At 32.6% G+C, this 13,974-nt stretch overlaps 1 protein-coding gene across 1 annotated transcript in view; it reads right to left on the reverse strand.

The window, feature by feature from the left end:
* Nucleotides 1-13,890, reverse strand: part of LOC118182147 (BRCA1-associated protein) — a 97,859-nt gene extending 83,969 nt beyond the window's left edge. Inside the window, exons 1-2 of the mRNA XM_085816558.1 lie at nucleotides 13,745-13,890; nucleotides 4,944-5,114 (exon numbers count right to left, since the gene is read on the reverse strand). Of these exons, the coding sequence (XP_085672684.1) occupies nucleotides 4,944-5,114; nucleotides 13,745-13,820 (247 nt within the window). The 5' untranslated portion in view covers nucleotides 13,821-13,890. The remainder of the gene's footprint in view (nucleotides 1-4,943; nucleotides 5,115-13,744) is intronic.
* Between the last annotated feature and the right edge of the window lie 84 nt (nucleotides 13,891-13,974).

The raw sequence follows: 13,974 nt of genomic DNA on the forward strand, positions 1-13,974 counted from the left end.
TTCAAAACATTTTCTTTTGTACAGAATTTGTCTATAAAATTAATATACAATAATAAAAATAATAAAGTACAAAGTCTTTAATCCGGACTCGTCGAGACTTCGGCGATTCCAGATTAGGATTTTTTCCAGATATCCAATTAAATCTGGTAAGATGGCATGCAGAAATTATAAAATTAAAACTATGAAACCGTAATTTATGAAATAAAGAGCAATTATGATCTAAAGGTTATCAAAATTTACAAAAAAAAAAAAAAAAGCTTAATATTTATTTGTTTACTTTATTAAACTTTTCTTTCAATGTAAGTTGTTTAAGTTGCTTCGTTTTGTGTGCTAATACTTTCTCTTTAATTCTATAAACAGACATAATTTCTTGTTCGGTTACAAAGTTCCGCTGTTCAAGTCCTGTAATTGCAGCACCGAGAATACCGACTAATTTGTCAATTGAAATTTTTTCGTTTTCACAAACCTCTGCGTCACTTTCTTCAGGCCTTTATCCACTTTTTGCAGCCATTTCACTTTTTGTTTGATGGACATCGCAACATGCTTTCGCTTTGTAGATCCTTTGACAGCTCCAGAATAGGAAACTCTTTTTGACATAAGCGAAAGTTCAAGCTTACTTTTCATAAAACTGCTCTTACAGTCTGCAAAAAATAGTAAGCTAGATCCAATTAGAAGATTTAGGAACAATGCAATCTGCGACATTAACTGAAATAGATAATTAGATAATTTTAGCCTAGCTTATACCGTCGTTATACATTAAATGCGCATGCGTAAACATATTATGGGCATGCGTAAACGCATATGCGCATGCGTAAATGCATTATGCGTTTGCGCATATGCAGAAAGTTTGTAGCTTTGAGGTCCGGATTATAGTTCATTCCGGATTATGGATGTCCAGATTAAAGACTTTGTACTGTATTAAATTTTACCCGCTCGGAGATTTAATATGTTTTGAATGAATTTCCTACATAACTAACGCCGAATTTAAGTACATCAGTAAAAATACAATGATGCTGCATTAACCCCTTCGCGCCGACTGTCACGTATACGTGCCAGCAACGAACACACTTATCTACTGGCCGACATGCAGGCGTGCCAGAGCATTGTTGCGTTTACTACCAAATGTCACGTATTTGTGCCAGTACCTTGGAACGTTTTTCAAACTATAATTTCTGCCACAAGATGGCACTGTATGTCCATATGGTTTCAGATACATGTACATTAGACCTTCTACTCGAAATGAGAGAAGCATGACTCACATACACGTGTTTTTGATTATATAAACAAACAGGGAACTAAATGTTTCCGAATGGCGTGATTTATGACGTCTCTTTAAATCGCACTTTATTTGCACGTGGTAGTTGTTTATTGTAAGTGGAAGTTTTATATGTGCTAAAGAGTTGAGTATTTCGATTTATCGTTCAGTTTTTTGAAAATAATTAGATCTTGTTAGACGTGAATTCTTTCTGTTTTCACCGTTTCAATGTCGAAGCGTCGAAAATGTTTAACAGAGCATGAAATAGCAGAAATGATGCAAAATATTTCAGATATTGATTCTGAAATTCTGATATTCTGATATTGATTCTGAAAGATTAACTGAAAGACATTTTCCAAAACTTTGTTCAGAAGAGACTGATAAGAAAATGAGACGACGATGCTTCGTTTGTTCACATTCCCGGAAAAATCCTCCAAAACGGCAAATGAGTTATTACGAGTTCAAGGAATGTAACGTAGGACTGTGTGTAGATCCCTGTTTTCAAATTTTTCATACAAAAAGAGAATTTTTAGTAATATATTTAGTTTTCAGATGTATAATGTTAAAAGTCATAAAATGGTGAGTAATTAAAATAAAATGTGTAAAATATGCATTTAAACAAGAAATAAGGTTATTAAAGTATATATATATATAAATATCTATAAAGCATAAGCCGTTTAAATACTCTATAGAGCATTATTAAACAATGCGTTGATACTTCGGAGATTTCATGGATTTAGGCTTAGTAGCAAAAAAGCCCCAGGCCCTGGAGAGACGCTCGCAGAAGACACTGCCGGCTTCCGCGATAAGCGCACGTTTTCGCTACCCGGCTCGAAGGGGTTAAAATACTCACTCCTTGAGCAGCTTTTACAGTACATACACAGCGAAGTACATTATATATGCACACACATATACCTAGATGATATCGTAACTACAGTCAAAAGTCTTTAATCCGGACTCGTCGGGACTTTGGCAATTCCGGATTATCGGTTTTTCCAGATTATAGATCATCAGTTTAAATCTGGTCAGATGGCATGCAGAAATTATAAAATTAAAATTATGAAACCGTAATTTATGAAATAAAGAGCAGTTATGATCTAAAAAGTATCAAAATTTACAAAAAAGAGCTCAATATTTATTTGTTTACTTTATTAAACATTTCTTTCAATGTAAGTTGTTTAAGTTGCTTTGTTTTATGTGCTAATACTTTCTCTTTAATTCTATAAACAGACATAATTTCTTGTTCAGTTACAAAGTTCTGCTGTTCAAGTCCTGTAATTGCTGTGTCGAGAATACCGACTAATTTGTCAATCGAATTTTTTTTTTGTTTTCAATAACCTCTCTGTCACTTTCTTCACTATCGGAGGAGGTACATCGAAACATGTTTTCACTTTGTAGATGCTTTGGCAGCTCCAGAATCGGAAACTCTTTTTGACATAATCGAAAGTTCAAGCTTACTTTTTATAAAATTGCTCTAACAGTCTGTAAAAAGTAATAAGCCGGATCCAATTAGAAGATTAAGAAACAACGCAATCTGCAACATTAACTTAAATAGATAATTAGATAATTGTAGCCGAGCTCATAGCGTTCGTTATACATTATGTGTATGCATAAATGCATAATACCTTAATGCATTAACACATATGCGCTTGCATTAAGGTATTATGCACATGCTTTATGCGTTTATGCATGCGCAGAAAGTTTGTAGCTTTGAGGTCCGGATTATAGATCATTCCGGATTATGGACGTCCAGTTTAAAGACTTTTGACTGTATTAAGTGGTAGAGAAATGACAGCCCCATGTTTCTACAGGTTATAGGCTACACTCCAACATTCCATTTATTATTTCAATTAACAAAGTAAAAAACAAAAGTGTGTGAAGATTAATACATTTAATACAGTCAAAAGTCGTTAATTCGGACACCCATAATCCGGACCTCAAAGCTACAAATTTTCTGCGCATGCGTAGCGTAGACCTTTACGGCTGCAAATATGCGTGTACGCATGCCCAAAATACGTTTACGCATGCACGTTTAATGTATAACGGACGGTATAAGCTAAGCTAAAATTATCTAATTCAGTTAATGTTGCAGATTGCGTTGTTCCTTAATCTTCAAATTGGATCTGGCTTATTATTTTTTGCAGACTGTTAAAGCAATTTTATAAAAGTAAGCTTAAACTTTCGATTTTGTCAAATAGAATTTCCGATATATATTTACTAATATGTAAACGATCTACAAAGCGAAAGTATGTTTCAAAGTCCATTAAACAAAAAGTGGAATTGCTGCAGAAAATGGATAAAGGCATATCATTTGTTTATGTAACCATTCCGAAATCTGTTTATCAATTTCATGCTGCTTAGCTGCAGGGGGACGCCGCGGCGCGCAATGAATTGGAAGTTGATCTGTCAGCACTATCCTTATCTTTAGGACAGATGTTTTATTTTATTTGGCTTTTAATTCCTTACTAAATGTAGTATTTCATCTCGATGTACTCCGTCTTTGATATGATTTAAATCAAATTCCTCGTCATTATAATTCGCTTCCGATAGCGAAGAAAGTAAAGTAAAGAAATAAATATTAAGCTTTTTTATGTCAATTTTGATACCCTTTAGATCATAATTGTTCTTTATTTCATAAATTACGGTTTCATATTTTTAATGTTATAATTTCTGCATGCTGTCTTACCAGATTTAAACTGATGATCTATAATCCTGAAAAATCGATAATCCGGAATCGCCCAAGTCCCGACGAGTCCGGATTAACGACTTTTGACTGTAATATGAAAAAAATCCTTTTGCATGCAGCATTGTACATTATAAGTCTAATAATTTAGCAGATTTGATAATATGACATTACTGAAGTACCGAATACACCATATTAACCAGCTTTGGCTATACTTCACTTGTTAATAACTATGGTAACAATAAATTTATTTAATTCAGTTCCTAACTTTGGGTGCTTTTTACTCTAATAAATTTTTACAAAATAATCAAAAAAATCAAGTTTTTACATATTTTCTCATTCTTGGAAATGTTAGTATCGTTGATTGGTGATGAGATTTTGGTGCTACCCAAAAAATATTTATGACAGTTAAGAGAACAATTGTATTTGATTTCCAGTATGATCTTATCTGTTCTTAAAAATATTAAATTGATTACAGAACAATCAGAAAAACACAATTATAAATAATTTCAAGAGAAAAAATTAATGATGAATATAAAGAATACAAAAGAACTCTCCCCCCCTTTTTTTTTAAATTTAAGAAAGGTTTTACTTCTATTTTATCTGATTTCAGATGCACCATCATGCTATGGCTGTTTCCAATGCTCTGATCAGATGGTGTGGCAAATAATATACAGTATTTTTCTCTCTCTGACAGCAAGATGTTTCTCTGTCTGGCAGCCAGCGAAATTTTAATATTTTTCTCTAACTGAACAGACAGAAGAATTCAAATTATCATCTAATGATTTTTCATGACACTACAAAACAAAATGTTGAAAATATTTCACACTACACAAGTAAGCATGCAAATACTGGCACAAAACGGTAATAAATGGCCCCAATACTTCCAGGATTAAATTAAAACACAACTAAATATTATATGCTTAGTGAACAAAAATAACAAAACTCTAAATTAAGAACATATAAAAAATTATAAAGATTATGAAAACACATATATTACTATACCAGTATTGCATACTGTTTCAACAATCATTTCTTGCAGTTTTCGAGACCCACGACATTTATCAATTGAAAGGGCAGAACTTGTTTGTTCTACCGGTACTTCATCTTCTTTGTATCCTTCTGCTTTGGTCACATTAGATTCAGGTAATGCCATCGGTCTTTTCTGTCTTGAAGCTTTTATTATAGAAAAATATATATTTAAAAAAATGTATTACATATTCTGAAAATTCAAATGAGGAATTTAATGAAAACAAAAGTAGAATGCTATAAAAAAAGCTCAGAGAGGTTAAAGATATTATTAATCAATGTTTCTTAATTTTTTACATGCAGAATTTCTCATTAAAATATTTCTCAGTACTTTCTGATTATCTCCATCCCACCAAGTAATCATAAATTCATTACTAACATTGAAGAGGATTTACCAGTTCATTGCTGATTACTTTTTCACAAGATAATGCAGAAAAGAGTAGAACTATTTTCCAAATAGTAGTGCAACAAGTACAACAATTTCTCAATAGTAGTACAACAATTTCTCAAAAAAGAGCAATAAATTTGTAAAATTAAAAAAGCAAGTAACATGGTTAACAAAACTCTAACCTCTTCGAGAAATCCTGCTATTTTTTTTGGGGGGGGGGGGGAGAAGACACTCTCGCACCCACTCCCTTCTCTGTTTCATTTAAAAAAAAAAAAAAAACAGAATAGCAAAACTCAAAAATGCATAAAAATATGGCATTGCCCACAATCTTTGAACCAAAATTCTAAAATGAGAAAGACAAATGAACCATAATACCTTTAAGCAAGCCACATTATGCTACATATGTGCAGAAAACCAAGAGTCTAAAATTTCACTAAATAACAATGAAAACTACAATATGTGGTCCAGGCTGAAACTTCTATAGAAAGGATATAATCTGCATTACACAGGTGAAAATGTGAAAGTGGAAATCCTTCTAGGAGGAAGGGATGCTATACGCATATCTGGGTTACCATAGAAATATGTTTTGGTGACATCTTGGGTTGCCACAAATACTTTTTTGGTGACATAATGTGCTACTTCATGAATATTTTTTTTTTTTTTTTTTTTTTTTTTTTTTTGTGTGTGTGTGTGTGTGTGTCTTTTCAGTGGGGATGCAGATAATCAGAAAGTACCATTCATTCTGTAAAGATTTTAAGTTTTTCTCTTTAGAAGGCTTTGTTTGACAGCTAACCTTTGAAGTGATTGTTCAAAGTGACTATTTCATCCTTTCCATAACTTCCCAAGCTGTCACGAGGGCACATGAAAGAGTCATAGAATACAGCACTTTATACCACCTACATCCCAGCCTAGAAAATGCTTCTTAAGGTACTTTATTACAAGTAAACTTATTTTCTGCAAATAAAAAATTTGACAATCAACGTCTGTAAGCTGAATGTTCCTAAAGTTCTCAATAATAGTTAAACTGACAAACAGCTGTTTATATGTGCCTAGTTTAGATTTTAAGTCTTTCGTTTCCGAGACTGCCCTATTAATATAAACCTCTACACTACTTAAAATCACGATTTCTGTTTGAAAAATCACAGAAAGTTACTTAAATGTGGAAAATTTAGCAAGAAATGCACAGTTAAGACAAACTGAAAGTTTTTCATCTGTTTCAACAATCCTCTTGCTACAGCAGCATACTTTCTCTTTTAATTTGACACTTCTTCAAAATGAACAATCACTACATCATAATTATTTAACAGAGCAAGAAGGGCACTAACTTTACTTCATACACATTGCATTTGATGTAAATATTTGAACTTCAAATGTTTTAACTGTAACAGCTAAGGAATTTGGCTTAGTAGCCTTAGTCTTTTTGGAAAATTATTGTAAAATTTATAGTTTTTTAAGAACATCATCCAGTTCATCAGAATATCTTGTGTCATTTATTCAGTCCAACTTTAATGCAATATATATTGTGTACAAGCTCCTTAATGGCCCTTTTTCAACATGACATACCATTTTTTCTTTCAATTGTGTTTGCAGCTAAGCACTATGATTAAGTTTCTGCCCCTAGGAGGCAATGTTACTCATGTCCGCGATATCCTTAATTAGCATGTGCCTCCTAGGTAGTTCTAAATTAGTAGCAGCTATGGCTAAGGAGGTTCAGAGCAAAGCAAACAGAGTAAAAAGCTTTTGTTTTCCTATCCTGCAGTGGAATGCTGGAGGATTATCTTGCACTTTTCCAAAAATTAACAGGGTAGTCGTTGAGAAGAATGTCGATGTTTTGGTGATTCAAGAAGCAAATATTACAGAAGACAAAATAAGTATTATAATATGGAAAATTTCATTTTTCATAGACTTTTCAAAAGCAGACAGATTGCAAATGGTATTTTAGTGACAGTGTGAAATAAACTGACATTATTGTTTGAGATGTTGAAAACAATGAAAAAGAATTATCTGGGGAAATTGTGGGAGTAAATGTTTGGAATGAGAATACTCTTTTTAACATTTTTGGAATATAAAGTCTACCAAACGACAAAAACTTAAATTTAGACACTTTAATACCTCATCGAAATACTACAATTTTAGGTGATTTTAATGCTGCTTCCCCTAACTGGGGATACACCTACCAAAACCAAGTAGGGCAAATTGTTGAGGACTTTGTAGATAGTAATGCAATCTTAGTTATACATAATAAAGATTACCTTAACACTTTTATCCACTATTCAGGCAGTTTTACTAATCCTAATTTAAACACAGTTTCAGGTAACCTAATTGACTATTGCAAGAAAATGGTAATTGGGGACCTAGGGAGTGATCACCAAATAGTAAAAACAGCAATTACTACCAACCAAAAACAGATAAGAAATAACACAAGAATTATGTGGAACTTCAAAAAGACCAATTGGAAGGCCTTAACAGAAGATATGGAACATCAAGTAAACACTACTCTCCCTAATTATGCTTCACCTCAACAAGCAGAATCAGCTTTTACCTTAGTCCTCCAAAGGTGCACCAAAAAAAAAACATCTTCGGAGGCAAGAGTCTGAACTACCAACCATTTTGGAACACTGATCTAGAAGAGCAAAGAGAAATCAGAGAGCACGCAAAAAACGAAGCTGAGAGAGTGGCAGGAAAAACTAATAAAAAAATGCAAACAAGATGTAATCAAAGGTAAAAGGAATGTGCTGTAATGAAAAGGAAAGTTTTAGAATCCAAAAGGCAATATTGGAATAGGTTTCTTAATGAATTAGATTACAGATCTGATGGAAATAAAGCTTACAAAATAATGAATACATTGAATAACAAAATAATGCGAAGAACTAATAACTCATCAAAAAAGGAAACAAAGATGTCAGCAATACAAGACAGATTGCTAAAATATTCAATAACTTCTATCGTAAAGGATACTCAATAAAGAGAAAAATAGGTAGGAAAAAAATGCCGAAAACATGAAAGAAGTACTAAATGAAGGAAAGTGAACTTAGACAAACTTTTTACAGAAGATTTCTCAATGGACGAATTGAATAAGGTTATCAAAGACATTCAAAACTGTAAGCAACCAGATAATATATTCCCAGAATTCAGGCAATCTGCAAGAATTTCCTTTTAATGATTTACAATAAGTTCTGGAATGCAAAACTCAATCTTCCAACAAACTGGCTGAAGGCAAAGGTCATTCCGATTCTAAAGCCAGGAAAACCACCTGAAGATATACAATTGTACCAATCAATCTCACTGACTTCCATTACAGTCAAGACATTTGAAAGAATAACTGAAAGGCTAAGGTTTTACCTTGAGTCAAACGGATTCTTCTAGCAGACTGGTTTCAGAAAAGACATGTCAACTATTAATTAAATTTTGAAGTTGGTTCACAAAATTAAAACCGGTTTCAATTCGGGGAGAAGTGCCTTGGCTGTCTTTGTTGACTTCCAGGGAGCCAACCATACAATATTTTATCATAGCGTGTAAACAACGTTTATGGAATCAGGAAAATGTATAACTAGTACAAAAAGTTTTTATCCCAAAGATGGGCAAAGACTAGATGGAATGAGCAAAAATCAAATTACAAGCAAAGTAAACTAGGTCTACCTCAAGGGGCAATTAGCAGCTGCACCCTCTTTAACATTTATATTAATGATTTGGTAACCAAGTTAAAAAGCATTAAAGGTATTAATATCTGTATGTTCGCAGATGATGTTGTTATTTGGACAGAAACAGATAATTCCATAAAATACAAATAACAAAGGGAAAAAACTTGAAATTACAATGAATAATGCACTTGAAATCCTACAGACCTGGTCCAAAGATAACAATATGATTATAAATAAAAACTAAACAGTTTGCCAGTTCTTCTCTCTGAGACATGTGAATACAAACTTTGAATTAAAAATAGACAACACTACTCTTCAAAAAAGCACTAGTACCATATATCTAGCTGTAGTGCTAGCCAACAAATTAAACTTTACTAATCATGTGAATACTGTTGTAGAAAAAGTAAAGAAGTGATCCTCAATTTTGATAAGACTAGCCAGTACCAAACGATGAAGCTCACAGACTACCCTAAATAAAACCTATTTTCAAATATGGAAGTGAGGTGTTAATTTATACTACACAAGGGAAGATTGACTCTTTGGAAAGGGCCCAAAGTAAAGTTCTTCAGATCATCACAGGAGTGGTGAAAACTACCCTGATTTACAGCTATGCAAAGCTATACTTCCAACCCATTAATTGCTACTAAAATCAAGATACGAGCAGTTGGTACATTCGTTTAAAATGAAAGCATCGCATAGAGTGCAATGGATGAGCGAATGCAAACCAAGTACTATTAAGTCCCAATGTCTCCCCTAGAGGCTTGTGAGAGATTATAACAAGAAATAGTTGAAAACAAACCAATTGTAACAAAGTCATGGTTAATTCCCTTGAATATACTGATATCAAATATCAGCTAGATATTAATGACCTGGGAAAGAAAAACATCCCTTATATATAATAGTAAAAGCTTGCTCGACATCTGATGGCTCTAAAATACAAGACAACACCGGAGTTGGTATATGCAGTACACTTTTTTCCCAATGCACTCCTGTGAGACAATTCATGTTGAATTTTGATGCAGAGATCCTTGCAATCTCACTACCTCTGGAAAATCTCAAGATAAAGATTGATAGTTGCTCTAAATTGAAAATCTAATTATTCACTAGGGAAGGAAATAAAAAAATATATAAAGTAATGCAAATTTCACATACAGTCAAAAGTCGTTAATTCGGACACATAATCTGGACCTCAGAGCTACAAACTTTCTGCGCATATTACCATCTCTTCTTTTTTTTTTTTTTTTTTTTTTATGTATACAGTCAAAAGTCGTTAATTCGGACACCCATAATACTTAATGATCTATAATCCAGACCTCAAAGCTACAAACTTTCTGCGCATAGGCATTTACACGTGCGCTTAAGACCCGTACGGCTGCAAATATGCGTGTGCGCATGCACATTTAATGTATAATGGATGGTATAAGCTAAGCTAAAATTATTTAATTCAGTTAATGTTGCAGATTGCATTGTTCCTTAATCTTCAAATTGGATCTGGCTTATTATTTTTTGCAGACTGTTAGAGCAATTTTATATAAGTAAGCTTGAACTTTCGATTATGTCAAATAGAATTTCCGATATATATATATAATATGTAAAGGATCTACAAAGCGAAAGTATGTTTCAAAGTCCATTAAACAAAAAGTGGAATTGCTGCAAAAAAATGGATAAAGGCATATCATTTGTTTATGTAACCATTTCGAAATCTGTTTATCAATTTCACGCTGCTTAGCTGCGGGAGGACGCCGCGGCGCGCAATGAACTGGAAGTTGATCTGTCAGCACTATCCTTATCTTCAGGGCAGATGTTTTTATTTTATTTGGCTTATAATTCCTTACTAAATGTAGTATTTCATCTCGATGTACTCCATCTTTGATATGATTTAAATCAAATTCCTCATCATTATAATTCGCTTCCGATAGCGAAGAAAGTAAACAAATAAATATTAAGCTTTTTTTTTTTTTTTTTTGTAAATTTTGATACTCTTTAGATCATAATTGTTCTTTATTTCATAAATTACGGTTTCATATTTTTAATTTTATAATTTCTGCATGCCATCTTACCATATTTAAACTGATGATCTATAATCCGGAATCACCGAAGTCCCGACGAGTCCAGATTAATGACTTTTGACTGTACTACTATTATTTCTTTTTAAATTCCCATATTATTTATTATATTACTTTCTCAAATAATAAGATCTAAAAACATGGAAAAGTGCCAATTTAAAATTAAACTATTAATTAACAATTCAAGTTTTGAAAAATGAAAGGTAAACATGTTTATTTTGAAAAATGAAATGTAATTAAGTTTATTTTGTAATTAGATTTCAGCAGAGCAATGTCATTCATTCATAACTGGTGCAAGAGTAGTTATAACGAAACTGAGACTGAATAATATTTTCATCTATACTGTTGAGATGACAAAATAAAAATCTTTAAACTTCCATTAACCCCTTAACTGCCGCAGGCGTATATATACGCCTTGCTCAGCCGATGCGTTAACTGCCCCAGGCGTATATATACGTCCTTCCAAACTGCTATCATTTGCTTTGCGCTGCTACACCTAAAATTATTCGCAAAGTTAACGCATCGGCTGCGCATCTGGGGCAGTTAACGCATCGGCTGAGCAAGGCGTATATATACGCCCGCGGCAGTTAAGGGGTTAATGAATGGGAAGAATTACTTGGGAATCATGAAGTATGTGTTCAGGAGAATATCTACCGAGAGAAAGTAATTCCTCACCTTTCGCTTCCTGATACAAACCTGTTGTGAAAACAGTGTGATTAAGCTTCTTTCATTTTTGACATATTTTGGAAGGCTGAAAAACATGAAGCAATGAATCTATCCTGGAGCTAATGGTCCAAGCAATGGCTGATGAACATCTGGTGCTGCTAATAGTGAAGACACTTTTTAAATCCCCGAGTCTCCCTCCGGGCAAACAACGAAAAGGCTAATCATTTGCTAATTATAATTATTTTCATATTAAACAATACCATTTTAGTGGCACCATCTAAGAAATAAATAACTAACAAAAAGCAATAGATTGCATGTTATAGTATTACCATTTATTTTCATTGACCATCTTCAATGAGCAAAATTTGTTACCAATCATTGTAATAGACTGTTAATAACAGATATAGCAAAACTCATAAGAAATTCACTTTGGTTTTATATAACTTGATTAAGTCTCAGTGAGGCAGTTTATCTGCTGACTATCCAACTAAATAAAGAGTGATCTGTTTCTTCCAGAATAATAAGTGCAAGTTTTAGTTCATACTGATTTTGGTTTTTATATGCTACACTTTTATCTTGTACAAAACAAAAAAAGATTTTAAACTTAAAACTTCCATTAGAATGATTAGGCCTGAGTTTTGAGATATTTCTGCAAATTTTCTAGGTATATGGGAAAACAGAATGCGGTAAAAGTTTACAATTGGGTGCCCCTTGATTTTTGGCGATTCTTTTTTGACGCCAAGATCGGCGCCAGGAAGACACAATTTCAAGATGGCCACTACGCAAAACCAAAATAAGAAGTCAAAGAATTACATAAACTCTATGTTAATGTACACATCGATCTGTTTTCGCTTAAAAAACATCCTAGAATTGCACAAACTAGGCATTGTGCACTGCTTTAAATTTGTCTATGTACACATCAATGTATTTTTATTTTTTAAAAAATCAGGAGGCTAAAGCAAAGTTAAATTTTCATGGTAACCAGAAATGAGATTTCATCGCCAAAATTTTACGAAAAATTGTCACTAATCGAAGTGGCACCCAATTCTATACTAGAGCCCAGGATGCTCCAAATTCAGTACAAATTATACACGCAGACAAGTACAAAATTTCAACTATATATTTTTAATTTTGTGCCAGTTCATAATAATTAGCTGTTATTTACATGTTCTAATTACCAATAGACTAAACTCTAGACCAGTTGTTCTCAGCCTTTTTTGCTCCCTGCAACCATTTAACAATTGCTAAACAATCATTCCACTCCATTCCAAAACTCAAAAATATATCTAAACATCTGTTCAAATTCAGATTTTTTTTAAAGTGTTTTACAAATGAAACAACAAAAAGTATAGAAAACGTTAATAAATAACAAAAATTGAATGAAGTAGTTTTTTATATTTATAAAATAAGCACTTAACAGGTAAATAAAAGGCCGACTGCATTCCCCCTAGAAACTATGAAACTCTCCCTAAGCAGATGTTTCCCTGGTTGAGAATCCTTGTTGTAAACAAATGCATTAATTCTTTTGAATAATTATTCATTTACTAATATAAGGATTTCAATATAATTTCACAATACAACAAATCTAAACAGCTTCGGCTAAAATGTTTTTTCTGTAAATTTAATATGCGCGCACAGGCACATACACACACACACATATATATATATACTTAATACTCACATAAATACACATATATTATACTTTATATATATACTAAGAAAAATTAAATTTAATATACTCAAACACACAAACTAGCACTTAATAACATTCTTATGGTTTTCGCAGGTATAATATTAAGTAATTATTTACATCTTGAACTATAAAAGTAGATTACTAAAACAGGTGTTTAAGAAAATATCTCAATTCAGATATATCAATACTTAAATTCGCACGCAAATAAACTGAAAAGCTAAATTAACACAAAATACATATGGGTTTTAATGTCATAGAAGTTACATGTAAGTATGTTATAGAAGTCATACTAAGTATTTTTACAACTATTTACGGTTTCATACCCGAAAAATGTATGTGGGGTAGGAGAGGATATTCTTGTGCAATTTCCAAACGCAGCGCGATTAGTGAAACGGACATAATAACACCATAACTTTCAAATGAAACAATAACTTCACAGATATATCTTGCAATCAGCTGTTGTTTTGATCAAGTTTGTTGAAAAACCATTGCCACCTAGATATCTAAATCATTCATAAATTTAAAACAGAAACTCCTTTCAGTGGTTCAAAAA

Source organism: Stegodyphus dumicola, chromosome 1 (genome assembly GCF_044657685.1).
Source record: "Stegodyphus dumicola isolate Sdum_Otavi_A_Nest chromosome 1, ASM4465768v1".
NCBI lineage: Eukaryota > Metazoa > Arthropoda > Arachnida > Araneae > Eresidae > Stegodyphus > Stegodyphus dumicola.